This window comes from Spea bombifrons, chromosome 9, assembly GCF_027358695.1.
Source record: "Spea bombifrons isolate aSpeBom1 chromosome 9, aSpeBom1.2.pri, whole genome shotgun sequence".
In the NCBI taxonomy this organism is placed as follows: domain Eukaryota; kingdom Metazoa; phylum Chordata; class Amphibia; order Anura; family Pelobatidae; genus Spea; species Spea bombifrons.
Genome location: NC_071095.1, coordinates 2,515,065 through 2,541,483, shown reverse-complemented (window position 1 = coordinate 2,541,483; position 26,419 = coordinate 2,515,065). Strand labels below are relative to the sequence as shown.

The window sequence follows — 26,419 nt, the reverse complement described above, 5'->3', positions numbered from 1 at the left end:
CCCCCCAAACATAGAAACACACACGCTAGTGTTAAGAAAACCAAAAAAAAAAGTTAAAACATTAACTTTTAAATATAAATAAAATTGGGAAAAAAATAAAAAAAAATAAATAGATCATCATGGGTCAAAAGGAAAACGAGAAACCTCTACAACTGGACGTTGGTGTTGATGGCCATATGGAGGCCAAGTTGGCAACGCAGCCTCTATTCTTATAGGTTTATTTGAATTGCCCCATCATTTTACACTGGATCGTCTAACCCCCCCCCCTTCCCTTTGATTATTTGGTGAAATATGTATATAATTGCACCCGGCAGATAACTGGGTACCCGAGGTCTTGTTTCTGTTGACGACCAACTACTCACGACACTATCAGCCACCCGCTGGGATTAATCTGGCCTGCCATGGATCTTGCACGACTTAGTCTGCATGCAAAGAGAGCTCTATTTTTTTCTTAATTTCTCTACAGATGTTTTTCCCCACAAACTGTACATAATGTCACCAAAACACAGTTTTTATTCACACTATAAACATGTACAATTTACAGACAAAAACAAAGGACAAGGATGCCAATGTACCGGGGCTGCTTCCCCCCCCCCCCCAGATCCAGCCACCTAAACATCTACTTACGACATAAAACAATTAACTAAGTGCAATGCAAAAAAAGAAAAGGGAAAAAAAAAACTTGAGATCCTTAAACAGACGCTCCTTAAACTTCTTCAAGAGGAACAACCGCTCCTCAGAGCTTTACAGTAACCGACTCGATCTATGTGTTACATTAACGTTGTTTAGGTGTTTGGCCGTTACCTTTAACTTTTAATAACTGTTTTTAAATGGAGTCAAATCTCTCATGTGCTTTATACATGACCCCGGGCTCCACTTCCCAACCGACCAATGTATGTTGCGCCTAAAATAGTTTACATTTTTTACGTAACTTGTGAAAACGAGCAGGCATTGAAACGCCTCAATCCTTCAGAGATTCGATTTGTGGTTTGCTATGGACCCTGTAGATGACCTTTATTAAACATCTGTTAAACGCAACACATAGACCGCGTCTTACACTCTAATAATCGAATAGGTGATGGTTGTTCTGTGTGTCAAATTGCAGAATAGGTTATTAAAGAGATTTCTTTTTTCTTCTTTTTCTTCTTATTCATGTTTAGGAAATGCTGCAAGCAAAGAATACACCACCAGCTGAGAAGGGTCCAGACAAAGCCGGAAGACAGTTTGAGAAGCAGACAGAATTAGCCTTTTCTTCCTTCCCTAATTCCAACAGTCTGTCAAGTTTCAGGAAATTCTCGATGCGTTTTGTTCTCTTGACTTTTGTACGTTTGCATGTCCTGAGCCAAGTTTGCCGAGAAACCCTGATCCATACCCAGCAGAAAGGCTTCATGTCAACATGAGCCACAGACCCTCTGTCCACCTATACGCCGCCCGTTCCAATCTATCCTTCTTCTAAGCGCCATTTCTGTGACTCCTCTTCTCGGACATCTGGCCTGATCTGATTCCGCATGCCGCCCAAGACATTGGAGGTTGCCTCCGTCGCAACTATTAAGGGTTTCACCACCGCTGGTGGGATCTGTCTGAGAACTCCTCCGACGGCGCCAGTTACTCCTCTGTTCTCATGCTCTCGAGCTGCCGTTTCATAGATTGTCTGAGCTGTATCAGTTATTCCCTAAAACCATAAATGGAAAAAAAAGACCATCAGCTGAACGGCAGAACATTTGTGAAGCGCTCCTTTGCTTTAAAATGAGTCCAACGTCTGAAATCACGCTTACAGAAAAGGGGTGTGTGTGTGCTTACGTGAAATATATCTTATAAATAAGAAAAGTGTAGGGAAGAATACTCACTTTGGAGACTAAAAGAAAAACAAATGTCTTAAAGTAGCTGCTGTGGCCTCTTCCCAAGTGGACTCCTCATAAGTGGTTACACTGGACTATCCAGACATCCATCCCTGGTCTGCATGCTTTCATCCAACTACTTCTCTAGTTATCACTAATGTCTGCCATATCTCCTTCTCTTACAGGTATGACCATAACATATTTGATTTGAACCCCTCATCTCCTGCTGTTACCCCTGTTTTCCACCCGGTATGTCTTTATCCTGCATGTCTCCATACCCTGCTGCTCTCAAAGGGTTATATTTGGTGCCCTCTAGTCTCTCTTAATTGCATTTGTTAACCAAGGTGTGAAACGTCTGCCTCTGGCATGCAATCACCTTATCTGACCACTTGCGAGGCAGTCCTATAAATTCCCAGGCCTCACTTGGAAACAAGTTCCATCAGACTTTCTGCCTCGTACGCGACTTTCAAAACCTCTCTGAAAACCCACCTGTTCAGGGAAGCGTACAACATTCCTTCCCATTACTCCCAGCCATCATCAGAATCAAAGCCATCTGAACAATCCACAGCTTCAACACATCATCGGAACCAGATCAACTCATCCCCATCCAAGCCGTCCTCTCCTATTGTCTCACTCCCCTCAACCACCGACTAGATAGTAAGATCGCAAGAGCAGGGCCCTCTTCTCCTTTGCACCAGTTTGTTATCGTATGTGTTATCGTATGTGTTATCGTATGTGTTTATAAATTGTTCTACTGACTGTAACAGCGCTGCGGAATCTGCTGGCGCTTTATAGATAAATGTAATAAAATAAATATATTTGGAGAGCCATACCTCTGACCTATACATATTTTTGATCAAGGAACATGATTATTGTATTGTTAGTACACAGAACATGGGGTGGAATACCAGCAAGCAATGACAACACAAGCTACAGGCGTGTTCAATTCCAAACATTCCCATTCACCTTAGAAAGCCCACATTTTATAAGACAGAATCTATATTCCTAGATCTAAAATATAATAATGTACGTTTACCTCTTTAACCACGGTGTAAGCCTTGGCAACACCTTCCCTTAAATCTACAGGCTGATGTATCATCCGGTGGTGAGAAAATCTTTTTGCTTTCTTCAACTCCACGGGACTCGGGCCGGGGGACACCATGTCGTACGCCGTCTCCGCTGCAGCCTGATGAACACAAAATAAGCGGAATATAAATCAGTTAACACTTCCTTGAGTAAAAAGCAAACATAGTTATGACGTAGTCCAATAAAGCTCCACTAATGAAGAATGCATATTCTATGAGTACCTAAATAGTATTAGTCTTTAGCAGATGCAGCACTAGAGCTGCAGTGCTCTGCCCATCCATGGACCTGCTTTCACTCCACTTTTGGCTTAGACAGCCAATCAGAGGCGGGAAAAGCAACGTCACGGAAATCAATGGGAGTGCTTTCTGTGCATGCGCAGGGGAGATCTCATTAGACTCCCTAGAACCAATGAGCCAGCACCAGAAGTGGCTGGTGGTAAATATAGTGCGAGTGCTCTGGTTGGCTGGAGACGTGACATTACCTGAATGGTCCGTATAACCCTATTGGTTGGAGAAGTGACATTACCTGAATGGTCCGTATAACCCTATTGGTTGGAAAAGTGACATTACCTGAATGGTTTGTACAACCCTATTGGTCAGTTCAAGTGCTGCCATGGCGGTGGAGGTTCCAAATGATGCTGCCCCTCTTTGAAACCCTCTCACGATGCGGCCATCTTTCCTGTACTGCTCTATTGGCAACCAAACCAGGTCCTTTAGACCTTGGACTAAAAAAAAAAAAACATCTGAGTACCAGAATTCTCAACTCAATAACACAAAATTAAAGGCATTATTTAGGCTCAAGCGTCCCTCACCAAGCTGTACCAGGGAATGCATCGGACCCACACCTCCCAAAATGCCCGGGAGCTGATGTTTCTTGATGTCCATGAGCCACTCGTTAATGGCGTAAGAGAATAATTTATCCACCCCTAATAACCTGCAAGAGATTAATGATATAATCGGAAAATGTGCTTCTCATTCAACTTCTAAAAAAACTTCAACGTTACCATGAAATCTTTTGTACAATATACTTCTGTATAATACACCGATAATTTAGAACAAGATGTAAGAAGCATTGTGATTATACTTAAGATTTTAGAGCAACAACTTCAACAAAATACATTTGAATTTCGGTGTGAAAATACTATTTTTTTTTGTTACCCATGTCGATAGCAGAGCCTCTTCAGTTTTAATTCGGAATTGTTCAGCTGAGCGAGTCCAATTAGAATACCAGTAAACGTACCCTGATAATAAAAAGTCACGTGCTAGGATGAAGACACACTGGCAAGAATAAGAATACACTTATAGAATTAAAAACATATGTATTTTTTTCTCCCCATGGTGGGCTTTAAAGAACACAATTACAAAGAAAATAGTTTCTTGAGAAAAAAAAAAAAAGCCATGGTCTGGATTTAAGCATTTATTAATGGGATTATAATACGTTCTTTGGCTTTTCTATTTTAATCAAAACAATTAGGAGAGCGGGCTGCCCAAAAACTGTTAATTATTTTAAATTTTGCATCGAAGCACATTAGAAGAAAAAATAAATATATAATTTTTTATAGCTGCCAAAACGCTTTAGATACATCTCCGCAGAACCTTAAGTCTCTGGCCGTTCTAGAGCACCAAAAGGTCAAGGAACGTGGACAAGTGTCAACGCCGCTTCCTTTGGCATCAATGACTGGAGCAAATTAGAAAAATGATGTTTTTAACAATCCTAAAATAGGGATTTATTTACATTAGAACTAGTAATAATAGCAATGCCTGGAAAGGGTGGAGATCGTCACTAAAACAGATACACACCTGGTCCATTGAGACGTGTTTTCCGTGATAATCCAACCTTATGGGAACTTCTGATGTGAATCGGAATTCACTAAAACAAAACATTAAAAAAGGGAGAGAGAATAATGACTACTGTGTATTTAATAAAATACGGGAAGTATTAAGAGGAAAGGGAAACATTAAGAAGAAAGTAGGAAAGGGAAACATTAAGAGGAAACGGAAACATTAAGAGGAAAGCAGAATATTAAGAGGAAAGGAGGAAAGGGGAATATTAAGAGGAAAGGGAAACATTAAGAAGAAAGGAGGAAAGGGGAATATTAAGAGGAAAGGGGAATATTAAGGAGGAAAGGGGAACATTAAGAGGAAAGCAGATTATTAAGAGGAAAGGAGGAAAGGGGAATATTAAGAGGAAAGGGGAATATTAAGAGGAAAGGGGGAAAGGGAAACATTAAGAAGAAAGGAGGAAAGGGAAACATTAAGAGGAAAGGGGGGAATGTAAATGTACCGGAAGAAGATCGGCTGATCGTTGAAGGTTGAGGTCTCTTCCATGTTGTCATACACCACTTCTGAAGGACAGACTTTGCCGTTATTACCCCATTGAGTTTGCCCCAGGAATGAAATGACTGGATTTGCTCCTTGGGAGCTGAGGTGTTTTGGCAGACTGCACGTCACATCTGAACCGGGTGCTCGTTTTACTAAAAGAACAAACCAATCAGACAACAAAATTAAAATCATCAGAGAATCTGCCCCCAATCATGTTGTGGCCCTGTCCGCTGCTCTGGAATCAGTTGAGTTATTTCTGGGCTGTTTCATGTTGTAAAGTAGGTTGTAGAAGCTACAGAGAGGCTTTGAATTTATCTAGAATCGTTCATTTAATATTTCATGTAATAAAAAAAATCTGCACCACAATTCCATAGTTTATATTGTAACTGTTATGATATTGTGCTATTATTGTGTTATCTGTTTCTGAATTCTCACAGAATGATTTGACAAAAAAAACAACAACAAAAAAATTATTAAAAAATGCTTTACTAAGTAATACACCTAAAAATATTACATATATAGATATATATAAAAGTTTACCTTCAGGGTCTGGCGTAACCAACATTTCCACTTCGGTAGAAAGACTTGTAAAAAAATCCTTCAGAAAAAATAAGGCATCCTTGATAAAATGAGAAGAGATAATGATTATAAAAGATGTTTCATAGGAAATAGACCTTGTTTTTGAAGATAAAAAAAGCAATTTCTTGAGCAATTAAAATATAAAGGAGTCAGAAATCCCATCACTCCTGTGTTCCAAAGTTACAGCCATTAACAAGTGACCCCAACATTTGAATATATATATATATATATATATATATATATATATATATATATATATATATATATATATATATATATATATATACACACACACATATACACACACACACATATATATACATATATATATACACATATATACACACACACACACATATAATCTCCTAGACTCTATTTAATTTGTAAAAATATGAATTGTTCAAAATACAGGAATAAATTATGAAATTGCCTTTTGCTTCTCTTTTGAAGCAGGTTCTTGCTACTTTGCTTGTGTGTCAAATTCACCTGCTTGATGAATGCATTTTACGTAACAGAAAATAAGGGCTTTTAAAGAACCTGGTCAATATTCAGACGGAGAGGCATCAGCGTCACCCTCAGACAACATTCCTGCGGAGAATGAGCCGATTCCGGTCGCACGTGTAGAGCTTTCACAGTTAACTGCAAGAGAAGAACATTTTCTCAATAGGGGACATCCCGAGGAAACATATATCTTTCCTCTTGGACATAAAATCAAGTGCTGTATACAGTGGAATCCATCTCCTGCAGAGAAATAGAAGATTTGGGGAGCGCGGCTTACCATGTTGGAGTGCGCTTTCCTTGGCATTTCCTTGCTGCTGTATAGGTGAAGGAACTTATTCATTTGAGACGAGGCCAAGCGGTCCCGGATCTCCAGATCTTGCACTATAAAAATCTGCCTCGATGCCGGCTGTTCGGGTAGCGGAGGTACCTGTAGGAAACCTCCGTGTGGGTAAACCTCGTGCTGGAACTTTATCTGTGGGGCAGAGACCGGACACGTCACGTTTACAGCTCAACAAGATCTTCACCCTGATAAAGTACGCAGATCCAGAGGTTATCAAAAGTAACATCTGATAGATGGAAGGGCCGGAGTCGTATAAACGGACGGAGGATCCTCATTTACTGTACACACAGAGGATGCGACAACAGACAGAAACCTCATCTCACCTTGGTAAGCTGGATTTCCATCAAAAGATCCTGGTTCCTTCCACGGCCTCCGCGTGTTAAGGTGCTTGCACGCCTTGTTGGGGTACTTGACGGAGAGCTGTGAGGACTCCTTGGGGGGATGGATGTGCGAGTATATAGAATATTATCCGTGTATCATTTAAAAGGCACAACACTCACACGGCTGATCTATATTCTATGACGTGTAGCAAAGGCACATGCAAACACATTTTCATGGTCCAAGGCTAGTCTATGTCTCGTTGGGACGAGACCTCTCTCTTTCTGCTCTCCCCTGCACTCCCCACCATGTCCCATGGGCTGGCGGGTTTAAAATATAAGTACGAGTATATGTATATGATTATCTTCTGCTATCATATAACATTTTATAACAAGTAGAAGATTTAAAACACGTGGAAGATACTTACATGTAGTTCTTAGCCGGCGAGGCAGGAGGGAAAGCGCTACCGAAATCTCTACCCCCGTAAAGGTGCCAAACGAGTGAGATTTCCTTCACGACGTAACGGACGACGGGCGTGGGGAAGTTCACCGGGGCTTTGCTGCTGTCCATCTTGTGCTTCGGAAAGCTGAAATGGTTCTCTTTAATCACGATCGGGTCATCCACAAGCTTTCTCACAGATGGCTCTTCATCCTTATCCTTAAGAAAATACCCCTCGTCATGGATAGATAACAGCAATACGTATAAGGGGGCTTTTTTCATCTCTACAAGGCCGCATCCAGCAAGTATATCCACCGTTGGGCAAAACTTTTGCAGACAGTGATTTAGTACATAAAGCAGAACATTAGATCTTTAGAATAAGGGTGTGTTTGCTTAAGGGGCTTCGAAGGCCATTCTGGACATAAATATTACTACTGGATACCAGACTGTTTCTACTGCAAGGAGCATTCATCGAATATTTAAATGGCTTCTCAGAGCCCACGTCCTACCGAAACAGCACTTTTTGGGGCGTCCAGAATACAGAAGTCGTCGCTTTCAGAAGGGGCGTCCAGAAGCGCGTCGCTTATGAGATGGGGAGTCGCGGACGCAAACGTAGGGCTGGACTCTTCCGACACGTTGCCGCTTTCATCAGGGAACAGGAAGAGATCCGAGCACGGCTGCTCTTGGGACTCGGGTCTACCCTCTGAAATGCCTTGATGAAGCAAACACAGTTGTAAAGATATATAAAGGAGTCAACGGGAACCTGGCGCCACTCACCCTCGTATTCTTTGTACACAGGCTATTTGCCATTATATTTCCTAAAGCTGCCCTGACGCATTATTAAAAAGTGGTTGAGCCAATCGGTGGCAAAGAACAAGCCGGAGTACCAACTCGGCCCGGAGTCTTTTGCTTCTCCTTACTACATCGCGGAAAATAAATCAGGGAAATTGAAAGTTGCTGTGCCATCTACTTGGTTTAACTTAACAGTTTTGCAGCATTACAAACATCATTTCTACCACTGCTTAATGTCCAAACCCCTTCCAAGTAAAATATTGCCTTATTCATAATCTACACGGAGGATATTTATCATAAAACCGAAAATAAGGCACAGATTTTTAAGAAACAACAGGAGGATTTGCCCACCTGGCCCTCCATAAATATTGAAGACAACGAGGGCATTGGATGTGCTGGACCAAGTGCAACGTGGGCAGAGGTAACGCTCCATGTGCCCACGCAAGATGAAAACGCTTACAGAACACGCCAAGGAATTTGGGCATGGTCAATCCCCGTTTTTTTTTGGTCTACCAAATATATGATTTATTTACAATCTCAGCAAACACTGAAATGTGTTAATTGAGCTTAATGTACGGCATGTGTGGCCACAGTTACCGTTAAGCTGGGGTTTTGCGGGAGAGCCCGCGTGATGACCGTCTGTATCTTCCATGGCGTCGCTCATTAAATCTCGCAGGATCTGCTGGTCAGCCTCGGCCAGCATCGGGCCCCGAGACGCACGTCCACTGCTTGTGTCGGCCTGAAAAAGAAACACGTGGAGACCATTTTTAAGTTGCTTTAAGTCTCATTTTCTACATCCAGCAACTAAAGAATGCCTCCGCCCGCATCTATGCAATAAACGCAGTACATGTGATAAATAGCATGCAGCTTTATCTATATCATAGAATTAGGGGTCCCCTGCCTTTTTGCTCTTCCGGTGGGGTCCGGGTGATGTTTCGGTTCTGGCCGGTGGGTTCAGATCGCCGTAGCTGGCAACGTACTGGATCAGATTCATTAACGCGGCGCAGGAATCGGAGCACGTTCGGATATGAATCACGTCGCTGGAGCAGTGCATCTCAAATCGGGGTTTGTACTGAAGAGAAACAAAGAACAAGGACTGCAAAGTTATCTATTTGAAAGGGAATTGCCATTCAGAAAGTAATCGCAAGTTAAAAAGTACTTTTATTAAAATAATATAAATACATTTGACTGTAATCCAACACACCTTTTGATGACTATAAATTAATTATTTTTAGCTCAAATTCAAAATGGTTTTTGATAAGAAGAAGAAGCCCATTTAATGTTAGTATTTTAACGATGAGAAGCCACACAGAGCTGCATTATGAGACATTATTACAAAACTAAGGGGGGGGGGACTGTTGTCTTAATTGTGGATAACCGACAAGAATTGGGTGAAAAACACCAAATATTCACCTTTTCGCCAAATTTTATAGCTTGTATTGTCAGTTCAAGAAGCCCCATGTCCACGACCCGAACGTAATCTGGAAAATGAAATTATTTAGGATTTGAATCCATTTTCATAGCGTACAATAACACGATCAACACAAAAAAAAAACACCATAGAGTCACAAATCAGCGAGTCCAGTTCCTCGTTGCGATTACAACGCTGCGGAATCAGATGACGGCGCGCAAATACCGCCATCGGTGACCTATGGGCTTCCTCACCTCGGCTTAAATTGACGGCCACGGCGCTGCACTTGTCAGATAAATGCAGGGCAGCTTCATCCAAGATGATTCTGAAAATCGAGACGACAATCAGGACAAAACGCTGCAGACAGACCTGCTCACTTAATGTTTACGCGAAGTGGAATAACGCCCACAGCGCCACCTGCTGTTCGCTGGACTCCAGTGCTGGAAATCACAGGCTTATTTTTGTGATTTTTTTAAAAATAAATAAATGCGTCGTTACCGTAGGTTGGTAGAAGATTTGTCCAAAGAAACGCTGCACGAAATACTGAAGGTTTCTACGGTGAGAAGAGCTCTTGTGGGCAAGAACAGTGGCCTATAATTGAGAGGATAAATATAACTCAAATACATATAAAATATACATTTTCTGCCCCGAGGGTGGGTCCTGAGGTTTGGGTTTAAAAATAAGTTATTTGGCTAATTTATCTTTAATTAATACAAAGGACAAGACAGAGTGGAAATGTCCACATGAGCTGTGTTCTTATTATTTTTTATTTAATAATATCAAATGAAATTATAATAATATAATGATAATAATAATGAAAAATAATAATAAACGTAGGAAACATGTACCCCCCAGCTGTTATATATATATATTTTATACAATATGGATTACGGTATGTAGATAAAAATTGACTACCCTCGATGTCAACTTTTTTGTATATATATATATATACACATATATATATATATATATATATATATACACATATACATATATATATATATATATATATATATATATATATATATATATATATATATATATATATATATACACACATATATATATTTACTAGGAGATTTTTGATTTATTTTGTTAAAAGAATGAGGTTTTTAGAAGACAATGATGGCAATAGCATGATGGGATAACCCTAGAATCCATTATAAGATTCCTGGACGCCCAACATAATAGCGAGTGCTATTTTATCAATTCATTTCATAATGGTGTTGGGTCTTCTACATGATTTCCATTTCCAAATGCTGGAATACTTTTCCCTTTTATCTATTGGACATTTTGACATTCCGTTACCTGTAGTCCAGAGCACAGTTCCACAGGTGAATATGGAACGTGGTAATAGATGCAGGGGGGTTATAACCCAAGACGGGCTCGTCCGAAATATTCAGAAATTGCAATATCTACAATGACGAAGAATAGAAGGGAAAAGAATTAGCTTGCTTAATATTCATCAGCATTTTTGTAAAGGCTTTAGAGGAGAACTTCATGGAAGTCGCTAGGTTTATAAAGTTGCTTGATTATAAAAAGGACATAGGTGCTGATATTTAGCTTTCTATCTGTATATAAAAGGTCTTTTATTATACTTTGTCCTCATCTTGCCTTTCTATTTAGGGTCTGACTCTTTTTCTCTCACCCCTACAAGAATACAGTTTCACTAAATTACAGACACATTATTTTTGGCAGTCCAGATAAAGACCCCTTCCGCAAGCTCACAAAGCTTTACAAACAAAGCTTATACGAGCAAAGAAACTTGTCTTCTTATGAAGAAAGAACTTTTCCTTTGGAGTGCCGGTATGGGTGGGATTAGTCCGGTACAACGATGGAGATTTTACATTTCTAATAACAAGATGATAAAAGCCCACCTTGGGTTTTGCTATCGAGTCGGCTATTAAGGCTATTTACACGTATTGTTCAGCCGTGAAGCTGCGTTACCTGTTCGTGCCAGGTAAGGGCAGACGGAAGTACTCGGTGCTGGAGAGTGGCCCCGCGGAGTCCGACGGCAACAAGGAATTCCTAGGAGAAAAGGGGAAAGTATTTGGTTAATGTCCCCCGTGAACTGCAGACCCTCACAATCCCACCATTCAGAGGAGGAGAGGGCCGGTGCTTTACATTATATGGACTCCACAGAGGAGCGTGTGATATATAAACTAAGAAACAAGCTCTAGATAAACCCAATGCCAGCAGCATCCGGTTGGGCAAAGTATTTCAATATTTAGATGCTTCAAGGATACGTTAGGAATGTATGAGCCCACCTTGGTGCTGCTGTCGGATTTATCAGACTGGATTTTCACGGCTACGGTCAGCATGCTCAGGGTGTCCATCCCCACTCCGTTGGCGGCAGCGCGGCTGGAGATCCCATCCTCTTCAGAGGAATAGATGGTTGGTTCAAGCCAATGGGGCCGGGTGATGGTGGGCAACCGAGCCTCGGTTGGCAGAACTGTTCCTTCTAATATGCCTGTGTAAAAAAAACATTGAAAACATGAGCATCCAATTCATCCATTAAATGTTTATCTCTGAGAAGAAGGATACTATAAAAAATGTTCGCATCTGTCTGTGTTTTCTGGTGTGACCGCCACTAAGGCTTTTTCCCCCCATATATCTCCGAGCTCTATTCAACAGATCTGTCACTAAGGTCACCTGGCCGTTTTCACACGCTCCTGCCCCTTTAAGTAATGTACCGCCATGTCCTAGAATACCATCCCATTCATACAGGTGGGTGATCAGGGCTATGGTCCGGCATACACGGGGGGTTGGATGTGGGCTTATGTGTGAGCCAAGCTGGAGTCACCTGTCATGTATTGAAAGTCCTCATGTACTTTTATATGGACGTTGTCCAAAGTACTGGAAGGAAAGAGGCAACAAGAACACACACACAGACCAGCACCTCTGTATATAGAAGGACTCTTTTTACCTTGATGGTAAAGGCTTAGACAGTTTGCATGGAGACAGACGTAATGTTTATCTTCAAAACCTTCGTATCTGGACACGCTGAACAACGAGCCGTTGTTAAACTCCAGCCAGAATTCCCCGTGTTTGTTTTCCATTACGCTGCCGTCCACGTGCTGTCAAGACGGCAGAAAGATTTGTCATATCTACTAGTAAATGTATTCATTCATCAACGTTTTCTTATTCTGCAGCTTGGATGATTCAGGCTCTGGACGGGTTACGGTTTTACCTTTACATCGGTGAACAGAGAGACAAGTCCATGGTTCACGTTTAGGAGGACGGAGAGGAAACTTTGAGAAGGCTTGTTCTGCAGGTCCATCTTCTTCTTCCTCCGAAAATGGTAATTGGAATCCAGAACATGATCGAACTGCAAGGGCTCCTCATCCGAGCCGCTGTCCTCATCTGTGGGAAAACACAGCGCTTAACGCCTATAACCTATTTACACTCGGAACGATGTGGCCATAGGTAACGTTGCACTCAAATATGGCTGATACTGCACACTTAGTGATTAAACACTAAGTACAAAATCTATACAAAGCCTAGCGTAGCTCATATCTGGAGAAGACGGAGACATTCAATTTGGCTCACTTGGGTAGGACGACCTCACCATAATGAGTGGCTGATTTAAAGTGGCCGCTGTCTTTGGTAAAGGTGTTAATGAGCTGGCTGGCAACGGACAGTCCTATTCCGTAAGACAAGTTTTCAACGGTTTCCACGGGAGACGGTGCTGTAGGTTCCCACAACAGTAAATCGTTGCTTACCCTGGGTAGGAAAAATCCTTTATTCATTATAAAAAAAATAATAAAAAAATAAAAATAAAAGGCTATCTTGACTTCAAACTACATGTATATTTTAAAAAGTATGTGTTATATGACAGGTTCTTCTAAGGTAAACATACAAGCAAATAATTTCTTCAGTCTTTGCTACGATGTAGATCTCTAGGGTGCCAAACACCTTTCAACATCTGCGTGAGATCCATCACCTCCATTTGTAATTTCCAATTCTATCAAGGAGCTACCTACCAAGCACATGCGCCAGATATCCAGATCCGCACCTGTGGTCTAGTGCTTTGTGTTGCACCCAGTTCCTTCATCCAAGACCCTTTTACTTGATCCCACAAACAGAACATGGCGCCATTTCTATAAACCCCCCTTAAAGATCAGTACCAACTCACCTATTATACAGCTTTTCATAGAAGTCTTTGTTGGGGAGCATTAGGAACACGCTCGGCAACGTCAGCTCCAGGATGTAGTGGGAATTACCGATTGCCTTCTCTTGGAACTCGGTCATTTCAACCGCATCGCCGGGCATCACCATCTGGGAATGAAAAGCCGACACCACCGATAAATTACAGAGAGCACACGCTACTAAGGAAAACACGGTGGGAAGTCTGCATGGGGGGGGGATATATAAGGGAAAAATAAGGGGCCTATGGCTTTAAAGAACTCTCTACAAAGATTAAAATGTTAAGAAATACAGGATTATAGCCTATGGAGGGAGCTTGCGGTTCCCCTCCCTAATAAAGACCAGCTCTTTGGGGTTAGCCGCTTCCCCCTGTTCCTTGGGTCATCTTCATCCCACTCTACGCTATTTAAGACTTGACCTGTCACTATGCCAAGACTGGGGGAGAGCTCAGGGTAGCCTGCCCCGGGAAGCCCCCGAGAATACGCATGCACAAGCCATTCAACACATAAGAAAACCGACAAAATGATCGGTTAGCCAATACCCTTTTTAGTGTTTGATTACATCGAAGCTGTCATTCTGTACGAAGCAGACAAGCGCAGGAAAAGTAAAGTGAACCCTGAATACCTCCTCATTCTCAAACATGACTCTCCGAGAGGAGAAAGGGGAAGGCTCCGGCCGTTTCAAGTCACACACATCTTTTAAAGAGTGCGAAGCACCTTCTTCGTCCTCCTGAAAACGCCCGCTCTCATCATCATCCTCCTCAGCAGCGACTCTCTCTAGGATGGAGTGCACAGTTATGGGGTTGATTTTCAGTACAATCCTGAAAGAAGAAAAAAAAAAAAAAGAGATAAAAGAATAAAACAAAAAGAAAAATAGACTTTCAGCAAAGAAACACAGAATGTGATGGCAGATAAGAACCACTTGGGATGTGGGAAAAAACAAAAGGAACACTTAAGTTACTAAATTTTTTTAAATATTTTCTCCTATATATTATGCGAAAGAGAAAGCATTTTTTAAAATTATTATTATTATTAATGTACTTATCTCGAACCACAAACATTTATACACACTACTGTCTAAAATAGGGAGATAAATATTATCAGGAACTAATCTATTATTACTATAGGCATTGTTTTCAAAGAAATAAGAGGAAAGAGATGAATAAAAATGATTAAACAAAGTCGTGTACCTTAGCCAGTCAAAGTTATCAGAAGCCACCATATCGCCTCCTTGGCTAGCGCATACTCTGAGGAACGGGATCTGAGGACTATCATTATCCTCTTGAAAGGCACCTTAAAGCCAACACAAAATGCAGAACGGATTCAGTGTCCCATGCGAAGGTCTCATGTGAAACTATTGACCTAACCACATAAACCAAGACGTTACCGTACCGGTTAACTCTTTGAAGGTAAGTTCCAGTTTCGTTTGTTCGGGCGAAGAACCGCCAAAGATCTCGGTTTTAAACTCAACGTCAGACGCTTTTAAGTGCAGGATTTCCTTCTGGAGAGATTTCTTGAACCACGGACCTCTCTCCTGGTCCGATCGAAGGTCGGGAATGGGGAAGCGCACGGCGAGATTCAGCACCGGCGCCGACATCAGTATGGAAAAGCGGGTGTTGGCAGGAGAGCGAGAGTCATCCAAAAAAACCTCGGCAAACGCTTTGTGCTGGAAGAAAAATGGACACACGGGATACAGAAAGAGCTGTTTAAAGGGACAGCAAGAATCACATGTAAACACGGATCACTAACATATCCAAATTAATCTGCACCACGAAAAATGCCTGTACTATGACAAACAATCCGAAGCCAAAGCGGCTTCTAAATCATGTAATCGCCCAAAGATAGCCAGTACTTACCAGGCTAATATGCTTGTTGTAAGAGGAGTAAAGATGTGATGTCATCATTTCCACCGTACCCAGTTTCTGAGCTTGTAGCAGGGAGTTCAATCTGTCCACGATGCTGATATCCAACTCGCAGAACGCCGGAGCGAGCTGAATCTGTAGCTCCGATCTTTGAGGGGCAGAGCTCAGTCTTCCCGAACTACCCTACAGAGAAGCAAAAACCCACGTTAACACCACCGAATTCCTTTAATACCCATTCTCTATCTGAAACCGTTTATAAATGGAACAACTGGCCTAACGGTAGCAAGCCCAAACGGCCGATGATTTTTCACCTACTTAAATCAATTGAAAAGATTCTGGTTTTACCTGGTTGTACCATCTTACCTGAGGTCCTCTGCTTTCAGTATGTTTATAATGGAGATGGACACATGGGGAGGGACACGAATCAGACCCTTTATCATCCTGAAATTTTAGCAGCTTTTGGGGAAGAAATAAAAAGAAAAAGTTTCTTCATCGACAGAACACCCAGAAGGTTTGCCTTGGTTTAAACCTCTGATCCATCACATACAACGTAGAGAGAAAAAGACGATACGTACCTCCGTGTATTGTGGGGGAAAGGACTGGGAATCACCGGGGAAAAGGCACTCAAGAAGTTCCGTTTCCCCAATGCACACGTCTGTGTTGAAACTCCGCAGGCCGGACCTTTGACGTTCCTCGTGAGCAATTTTAATCTCTCTTCCCATGAATCTGGTATATACAGCAAATAACACGCAAATTAAAAAAATCATTAAAAAAATATCTATAAAAAATAATAAATAAAGGACGATTTTGGACTGCAAACTCACAAGAGCAGGACCCCCTTTCTCTAGTACCTTAATCTTATTGTCAATCTGTATATTGTCCATTTAAATGTTAGTTTTTTTTTTATTTATTTTTTTACTGTCCCTCTATTGTAATAGCGCTCTGGAACCTGATGGCTCTCTATAAATACATGTAATTGATTAAAATAATGTGAGGAAAATAAGGCAGTAGGTTCAGAAAGCAGTGTAACGTTGGTTTATCCAGTACCTGAGATGATCGTGAGAACAAGCCCCGGCAAAGACGTTTCGTAGACCGGAGAAGTCGTCTTTTGCAAAAGACTTTGGATCCATTTTTTCGATGTGACCGAAGAAATCAACAGACATGGGTTTGAGGCGGCTGGGGCTCGACGTGGTTTCCGTTGGGGGCAGCGGGTCAATATGGAGCACGGAGACCGACAGGGACCCTACGACCAGTCTGAAAACCAACTCGGGTCGGGATTCATCCATTGATGCAGATCGGGTGGGAAGCGCTGCAACCAAAGACAACAAGGTTTCAATCTAGTAAAACATTTGGGTCAAACATAAAAAATTAGTTGCTAACCAGCTTCTAAAATGAACGGCAATGCACCAAACTGCTAATAAATAGGTGGTGGTGTGTCCTGGAACCTTCAGGATGTTCTAATCAAACCAAATCACAGACCTAATCCAGAGCTTTCAGGTCTTCTGACACATCAGCTGAAGTAAGACTGGGGATTCTATACTGTGGACTTCGGGATGATCGGGGTACTTACTGTCCACCACAATTCCCTGAAACTAGTTTCATTAATACATCATTTTACATCATTTGATTCCCTTTAACATTGAATTTAACAAATAATAAGGTCATTCGGGTGCTATTTTACTTTTTTAATTAAATGGTGAATTTTGTGTAAAGCAGCCTAACATATTCTAAGTTTAATGCCCTGTCATTATTTCGGTTTCTGGCTAGGAAATATCCCTGGGGTTTGATTGCAAATAAAGCTAGTGAACTACTTACCGGCCCTTCTGAGTGTGTTGTGATGGGAAAGGTGAGGTTTAAATGGTGTCCCTTTAACTCCAAGTTCCCCTAATTTGCTGTGCTCATGATAGTCCCCCCATGTTCCCTTTGGGCAGAAAAGAGAAAAAGTACAGGTCACCTTGTATCGTGGAATAAACAATATTGCGCCGTCTAGAAAATCAACCAATTACTATGAAAAATACACTTTTACATTATATAAATATATATTTTTTGTAAGTATATATTTGCGTATATATACATATTTTTTGTGTATATTTATATATATTTTTTTTATTATTTTTATTTTTTTGTGTGTATATAATTCTTTTTATTATGATTTTTATTTTCTTATGTGTATATAATTTTTTGCGTGATATTTTTATATATCTATCTAAAATGCTTTGATTTTTTATTTGTCCAATTTATCTGTTAACATCCACTACTTTTTACCAATTTGCCTCTTTTTTATATTGCATAAATAATGAATTTAAAAAGACTTAAAAAAATTTAAATTTAAAAGACAAAATTAAAGTTTAAAGGTTAAAGCTAAAAACAAACTTCCAATGTAATTCTTTTGACTATATAAAAATTTTTTGCATTTGCGAAGGTGTAAGAGGACGTCCTGAACGAGTGACAAACGCCGCGTTATCTAAAATGATTTAATTACAAATGTAATTGGCAAAAGCAGAAATAAAATCATGCTGTAACATGCGGTATTTTGTGGAATGATCGGCGTTTGGAGCAAGGTGTGCCCTAAGAACGTCACTTTTTAAACTCATGTATTATAACATCTAGACCTTTTCTAGACCTGTTTTGGGGGCATTTGGTTTAAAGGAAAGGGACTATTTCACCTTCTGCACTTTGGCATCCATATAATGGATAGCAAAAACATTACAGGGGTTTACCCTGGAAAATGAATTAGGAAAGATTACATACCCAGCTTAAACGTTTACAATTCTGTTAGCTGTACCTTATATTCTAAACAATACGGTATTGGTTTAAAATGTTAACAAAAAATGACATAACTGTGACTTTATTTTGTTTAATGGGACCTAAATGCCATTAAATAAATGCAGGGAAAAGAGATGTGTTGACTATACCGTGGCGGTGCCCAGCGGTGAACCGGCAGGGGTGGTAGTGTATGTGCTGCTTAGAGACAGATCTAAGTCGGCTGTTGGCGGATCTCCAAGGGGAGGCAGAGAGGCAAGACTGTGGGACATGTCCATGTCTGCCATTGAGAAGAAGACTTCTTCATCTGGGTGCGGAAAAAAAAACATTTTGCGTGAGTTTGCATTGTAAATAATATAAAACAAAAACATATAAATAGACTCAATAACAGGGCATATATTCTAAACGATAAAAAAACTAAATATGGTTTGGTTAATTTTCATTAGAATAAAATAAATACATGTAAAAAAAAAAATCACTAATTTGGAAGAAAAAAAGTATAAATTTATATATATATACATATATATATATTATACACATACATATATTCACACACATATTATAATATATATATACACACATACAATATAAATGAGTATCATGGAATTGATACCAAATGTATACAATGGCTATGTTTAACCCTTTCTGATCCACTTCACTGGCAATTCCAATGCTCTGGCATTCATACATTTTTAACTACTCGTGTGATCAAAGCAACATGATACATGAATGAATCCAATCTGCAAAGATTAAGGATACGGTTCACCGAAAGAACTAGAATGGAATAATTTACTTTTACTATACAAAATGTCAACGTAATTAACGTCTAGGTGGAAGAGCACCTTTAAGGTAAGAGTGAAAGTCACCTACAGTCGGCTTAGAGGGGGAGTTGCTTCGTACCGTGACTAGAAGGGGTTTTTGCGGGGTCGGTTTCGTAGAAGCTGTGTTCAGCTGATGTCCCTCCAGAGAAAGGCTCCTTTCTTAAATATCTCTTCAGCTCCATCTGAATGCGAAACTCGTCCTCTTGCTGCATCGGCCGGTTTTTTCGGTCTTTATTTGATAATGCCCCCCCAGCTGCACTTTCTGAAATAGAAAGCATCCAGTTACACTCCCTTACCATAATATTCGACACAATCCACCCTAAAGAATGGTATTGAATTCCTTACTTCTCCATAAAAATAGTTATTTAATCCAACAAATAATTATTATTGACTTGACAGCTTTTAAGCAGGCGTTAAATAATCATCCACCTGTCATACGGTAAAGACGTTAGCTTTATTGGTTTAACTAAATGGCATTCCATTGCAAGCTTTTGAGACTACTTAGGTCTCTCCTTCTGGTATCCAACCCTCCTGGCTTCAATATACCGCTGATTGAACCATACATTTACACAGAACCGGTCAAGCTCTTCACTTCTTCATGTATAGTGACACCAAGAAGCTGAAAGCACGGCTCTCACGTTAACTCAACCAACCCCATCGTGTTACCACCGACAAGACGATTAGAAATTCATCATTCACTGAACAAATCCTCAAAGGCTGGCTGTGTTCACGGTACCTTGCCCTGAAATTGTTGCCAACATATCCAGAAGAAGGTGGACTTGCCGAGGCGAGAGGAAGAGATGGAACGAGTCGATGCGTCCGTCCACATCGATCTGAAGGAACGCAAGAGGAGGAACTCAAGAAGTGGTCAACGCACACGCCATGGGGACATGCTGTCAATCTAAAATCAGGCTTTCTAAAATCACTTTCTGACAGGTCTGCTTTAAGTTGCTGCTTAGCATTTGGTGGTAGCCGACCTGTTCAGGTCTCCGCAATGGTGGCCACGGCTTTGAGACTATCTGGACGTAGTCTGGGGTCACAAGCATTAAAAGAAAAAAAAAAAAAAAGGGCGTGAGGTATAATGGAAACATTCACCTTTGCACCAGGGAGCACGTCATTCTGCTTCAGAACGAGTCCCAGTTCTATTTTGCCGAGCAGTGTAGCGATTTGCACCGGGTCTGAAGGAGCCACTTCGGGGACGGTTCTTGTGAACTGAGGATGCGGCTCAAACGCAGGTTTTGGGTTCCAGCTGGGTGACAGTTTGGGCTCGGTTTCCTTTTAGATACAAAATAAAAGTCATAATGACCTAGCTGAGCAACATTTGGAACTTTCAGGCGCTGAGGACTATGACTCCAAGGTGCACAGCCGCCATCATAACAGCTGCCTGAGCATCATGGGAGAGACTTACTGTGGGCCAAAAAAAAGTCCTACAAGAGGTCACCAGAGCAATCAAAGGAATAGTCCTGTTTAATGGACCATTCCATTGTTTGCCATGGAGGACTCCAAAGTCAACAATAAATAGAACATATTCTTATACCCTTAGGATCTTATTTCAATAGACGGTGGTGTTTAAGAGAGCCCAAAAGCTGAGAGCCATGGGTGTCCAAAATGCTGTCTCGGGAAGGTACTTCCTGTCTTGGGAAGGTACTGCTGAAGTTCTGTCTTTGTGGGCAGCCATGTGTTGGAAAAGATAGTAGATCCCAAAAAGCAGAGCTTTGGAACATCTAAACTTCCATACGTGGCCAAAACAACATTCCAATTCATTCATTTGGGCCATTAAACCTAGTGAAGAGACTCTTTACCGCTTGTGAAGAGGAGTACAGAGGAGAGGACTTTGCAGAGGCCAGGAACTCATCCCAAAAGACCGTAACCCCGCTGAGCTGCAGCGATTTATGGGCGAATGCAGACGGCTGGTGTACGTCGATGCCAGAGTGTTCATCTGCCGACTCGTCGGAATATACCGTTCTACGAGAAAGATCATGTGGTTTAGAGATTAATCATCGAGTTTCTGCGTCGCGGTTCACAGGACGCCCTTACCTGCTAATTCGGATTTCAAAGGCTGTTCCCGTTTTGGAATTTTCAGGCACGTTTTCTATTCTAAACACGGTGTCAACAAACGTGACTCTGACCCGTCTTAAAACTGGAGCACAACAAAAATAAAGACCAATTAAGACAAGGAAAAACAATGTTGGCCATACAATAGAACAGTTTGGAAGCATGTTGTTATGTTTATGCAACTTAAATATCTGGATACGACTAAAAGACCCCCGACCGGTCCCCCCATTTGCCCAATTCACTTATAAACATACTTCTGCTGTCTCTATACACGTTATTCCTACTTATGGGGCTGTAGAACCCGGTAATCCCCTCATACCCAGCAAACATTCGGAGCTCCTAGAAAAGAGGGGCATCAGGAGGGAAAGAGGGGCATCAGGAGGGAGAGAGGGCCACAGGGATCTGGGTCCCAATAGGGAATATGCCACTAGATAAAGGAGTAAAAGAAGCTGCCACCACTACAGACCTGTCTCCCTAGGAAGAATAAGTCACCGCTAGGTATCCCCATAAGTCCAGCGCCCCGGGCACAGACCAGTCATTTGGCACACTAGATAAATGCCCTATGGGCTGGCCAGGGAAAAGACCCATCCAGTCTGCAAGCTCCTAACTTCAAAATTTTGATTTTCTGCTTAAGTTCTCCTTGTATTTCGTTACTCCCCAATAAAGTAGCCGCCCGGATCAGAGCGACGTGTTCACGAATATTACTATCAGTGTACTGCATGTACAGTCAAAGGGCAGATTCTGTACCGTTGCCCCTTTTGCTCACCGGTTTCGATGGTTTCCGCAAACTTCTCCAGACCCTCAAAGGGTTGAGACGTTTCCTGCTCGTCTGTAAGCTTCTGGCTCAGACACTCCTTGGCGAGCTGCATACTGCTGGTCATGAAACTTGACCAATACATCGGCTCGGAGCCCGAACCTGCCAGGCAGACGCAAAATAAAGTCACAAACTTCACTCCAATTAACGAGTCAAACTCAGATTTGAAGTAAGCTTCTTAACCCCTTCAATCCCCTATAGACGTACCGGGACGTCCAAAAAACGCCTATTAATAAACCCCTTTGGACGTCCCGGTACGTCCAGCCTTTCTTGCAGCATCAGGGACACATCCCTGCCGCTGCACGGGAGACAGCCTGGACTCCCCACTGACAGCAGAAGCCGGCATCGCCGGCTTTCTGCTGTCCGATCTCCTGTAACAGCTTCCGGCATGAAAGCCGGTAAGCTGTTACATTTCAAACTGCCCGTTCGCGCGATCGGGCAGTTTCAAATGCCCGATCGCGCGATCAGGTATTCCCTTCCGGGTTGCGTCACTGCTGATGTAACCCGGAAGGTCATCGGAGGGCAGGATATGCCCTGCGGGGATATCCTGCCCTCCGACGAGGCACAAACACTGCGATCTCTATGCACATCCGTGAGGACTTGCATAGAGATCACAGTGTGATCGGTGCAGGGGGATCGCGGGGAGGGGAGTGAGAAACCATCTCTCTCACTCCCCCTCCCGTCCTGAAACAGAAAAGCAGAAAAAAAAGTCTATTAATTTAAAAAATAATAGTAAAAAAATTATTAAAATAATATAAATAATACTAAAAAAAATAATAATGTGAGCTGTGATGTCATTGTGACATCACTGGCATGTTCAGGAGGTCCCTAAGAGGAACTCTAACCATTTTTGTGTAAAAAATATATATATAAAAAATAAAAAAAAAAATTAAAAAAAAATTAAAAAACCTTACTTCCCATTGCCCTAGCATAACATCAAGCCAGTATAACCCTCCTGCCCCCGTTCACAACCCTCAAACCCGTTAAGCCATAAAGATTATACAGAAATTGTACACCTAATAGTATGCTCCCTGGTGCTGGGAAAGTCTGGACAATCTATATAAATTAGATATTTCTGAAATCAGGACACCTGAATTAATAAACTTGGCGGGGATTTTCCATCACTTTACCTAATTTTGTGAGGATTCAGAGGGAAAATAAAAAAAAAAAAAAAAAAAAAAATCAGGTTTTTTTTCTAATCTTCGCTAGTTTTTACTAAATTTCTCATTCTAAATTATCAGCTAATCATCCAACTATGGTATCAAACGAAAGCTCTATCTCTCCTTGAAAAAACAATATATAGTTTATATGGGTACACTATTCACAGGAAAAGAGAATCATCGCTAAACCAACATAGCGCAAAAATGGCAAAATTGCTCTGGGCTTTGAGGTACCAAAAACCCCCGGGATTGAAGGGGTTAAACTAAGATTAGTCCAATAATAATAATAATTATTTATATAGCGCCATCATATTCCACAGCGCTGTATAATAATGTGGAAAGGTTCTTTCAAACAGGGGTTGAAAACTACGAGCCAATTAAGGAGGAACTGTCCCATCGTCTGTGATAGGTGGGGTGTTATTTTTTTGGGGGGGGGGTTATTAAGTATTTTGCTTTTAACCCCTTAATGACAAAGCCCATACATGTACGGGCTCAAAATGCATTGTTTTCAATGGGTTTAGGGACCGCTCATTGTCCTTAAGGGGTTAAAGAGACACTCTGGCCATCAGATGCACTTTAATGCATGTGACAGCTAAAAGGTCCCTTTAAATTTCCATGGCGTCCCTTTTGCAAATACATGGGGCGGGCGAATTCCTCCAGCTCCGATATCCCATCCGCCAAAGCCATGGATCACCCATTTTAATAAAATTTGACGATGCCTCGGCCGGCGGCGACCCGCTTCTCTCTGTAAAGCTATTATTACAAATGGTTTAGGACGAGGCAGCAGCTCTCAAATAAAACAGAGCGTCCGTCCGCATCACCAAGCAGCTCGTACACAGCTTGTCCTTCCAGTTACCCTTCCTTGGGGCAGCTCACCCCACAAATGTACTGTAACGACTCTGATGCACATAATCCTTCCGCTCTCCGTAATATATTTGGAGTTACTCACGTGGCCGCGGTCTGGGTCTGAACACCAACTCCAAGCCTTTCACCTCCAGCGCGCAGTGATCCTGCAGCAGCGAACCCCACGGAACGGACAAGGAAATGGACTGTATGAACCCTTCGCTCACTTCCAGGGGCACGTCTGCCGACTCCATTATTTCGTTAAGGCTCTGAAAACACACAAAGAGGAGACCGTTGACGCAGGATTTCTATTTTTTGCCTAATTTGTGCCGGTTTTTAGCGAACCAGAATATATATAAGAAAACATCCCTGGCTTAATGTAAAAACATTATTTCCGCTGGTGGGTGAAGGAGATGTACAAATAAAACACATGCAATGGAAAGCACAGTTTGTCACGTCAGGGGTTAATTAGCATAGACGGCCACCGGGGCGGCATGCAGATTATTCAGTGACATCACATCATCGTCATCACATCATCATCTGGTGTATATACAGAAAACACAGGGGTTATGGTTATGGGGCACTCCTAGTGCAAACTGGTAAAAGCAGTGCAATCGCCATAGCAACTAATGGAATGCTCTTGTTGACAGATTCGCTATTGGAATATTATCATTAATAATAATAGTAATAGTAAGTAGCAGGCACTGTAGCTGTGATGCTATGTAATCAGTATCATTATTCACACCAACTTCAAAAAACATGCATTTTTTTTTCTTCCTAATAACTGAAAAACAGATCAAGTCACATCTGTGAATAAACACGGATCTAAAAATATCATCACGGCTGGAAAAAGATATCCGAGGGGTTTGCCAGCCAAAAAGAAACAAGTTGGGGAGGGGGGAGAGTTTATTGCCAACCCCATCTACTCCGTCCATCAATCAGACTTCCAATAAACATAGAACGTGGCGGCAGATCGGACCCATTCAGCCCGTCTGGTCCGTCTGTTTTTCCTGCTGTAAACACTCAGACCTTAATCGGTCGTCGGTCTCGTCTTCAGGAGTTAAATTCCCTTACTGTAGCCTCTACCACTCCTGCTGGGAGGTTGTCCCACGTATCTACCACCCTTTTACTAAAATATGCATGTTACAAAATCAGAAAATTCCACTGAAATAAAAAATATGAAAATAATGATAGACTTCTATTGACTTGACCCAAAAGACGCAGTTTTTATTATTTTTAACCCTTAATACTTTTTTCCTCGGACAAGGACGGCAACCGCCATCGCTGTCACTGCAAACTAAACTCATTTTGGAATCTGTCGCTTGGATCTGTTCCAGTAATCCTCCTCTACAGGATCTCCTAATTAATTAATCTCCTTCTCGAGATCTCTCTCGCCTTTCCTGCGTTGGAAGTATTTTGGACCGAGGCGGGTTTTAGCGCAGGTGGTAACGTGACTAACGCGAAAACAGATGCATCGCTGGAAAACAGATTCTATTTCGGATTTGTTGCTCAATGGACTCCATTAACACTTTAGATTCCAGTTTCAAAACCGGGGTCATCTTGGGCTATCTGACACCCGGTCCAACGGGCTTATAAAAAAAGGGTCCCTAGGTCGCACACTATCAACCAGCACTCCGTGGGTTAAAATAACGCAGGGCGATGGATACATTCTGTGGTTACCCCCCAGTGGGAAATGACGGGGTTAATGGCACATGCCAGTTATTTGGATCTGATGAACGCTGTGACACTAAGGGCCAGGTGCTTAGGAAACGGGCCGTGGAGATGAGAGGGCCCATGGCCCCATGCATGCCTATGTACAATGCCTACCCATTTGTCCAGGGGCACCTGTGCCAGGGAGCCGGTGCCCTGGTATAAGTCCAGCGTGAGCTGCTCCAGGCTGAGCTTCTCCTGCAGGAAGTGGCCCAGGTATCTCTGCAGCAGGTACCTGCAGGCCCTCTTCTTGATGGACTCTGAGAAGGGCCAAGGCATGGCTGACACCGGGGAGTGAGATCGCGGCAACCCCACTTCACTTGGTCACTCAAGAGTCCACTCGGGGCCTAGTAGCAGCCGTCCTCCCAGGTCAGCAGGGTCAGGCTTTTAGCATCTCACTCCAGGCAGCACGCGGGCCCCTGGCTGCCCCGTCTCCGGCTCTGTGTACGACGGCAGCGGGACGCTGGGCTTTGCCATAACACCCGTTAAGGAGCAAAGACACCCACGGGGAATACACCCCCCACCTCCAGCCCACAAAACCGGCTCAGCTCCCTGCGGACTTCAGACATAAACAATGACGTCAGCTTCCTCACGGGAAGTATATGCCCAGGCAGAAGGCGCC

The 26,419-nt window shown here is 42.0% G+C and overlaps 1 protein-coding gene across 1 annotated transcript; it reads right to left on the bottom strand.

Annotated features, from left to right (window-relative positions):
• Positions 1 to 495: 495 nt before the first annotated feature.
• Positions 496 to 26,370, bottom strand: ATG2B (autophagy related 2B). Its single transcript, XM_053475261.1, has 42 exons — positions 25,915 to 26,370; positions 24,194 to 24,356; positions 22,037 to 22,186; positions 21,253 to 21,355; positions 21,018 to 21,180; positions 20,311 to 20,490; positions 19,952 to 20,048; positions 19,295 to 19,477; positions 18,547 to 18,701; positions 17,447 to 17,552; positions 16,679 to 16,940; positions 16,207 to 16,357; positions 15,995 to 16,087; positions 15,626 to 15,814; positions 15,162 to 15,435; positions 14,960 to 15,062; positions 14,395 to 14,590; positions 13,760 to 13,902; positions 13,193 to 13,347; positions 12,815 to 12,987; positions 12,551 to 12,701; positions 11,892 to 12,094; positions 11,572 to 11,652; positions 10,933 to 11,039; positions 10,123 to 10,215; positions 9,879 to 9,949; positions 9,627 to 9,694; positions 9,115 to 9,285; positions 8,811 to 8,952; positions 7,931 to 8,133; positions 7,411 to 7,640; positions 6,989 to 7,097; positions 6,603 to 6,797; positions 6,362 to 6,463; positions 5,786 to 5,864; positions 5,208 to 5,397; positions 4,724 to 4,793; positions 4,082 to 4,164; positions 3,736 to 3,857; positions 3,494 to 3,648; positions 2,875 to 3,024; positions 496 to 1,672 (listed from the first exon to the last, which is right to left on the bottom strand). The coding sequence occupies exons 1-42, from the start codon at positions 26,074 to 26,076 to the stop codon at positions 1,442 to 1,444; spliced, it is 6,207 nt and encodes a 2,068-aa protein (XP_053331236.1). The 5' UTR covers positions 26,077 to 26,370; the 3' UTR covers positions 496 to 1,441.
• Between the last annotated feature and the right edge of the window lie 49 nt (positions 26,371 to 26,419).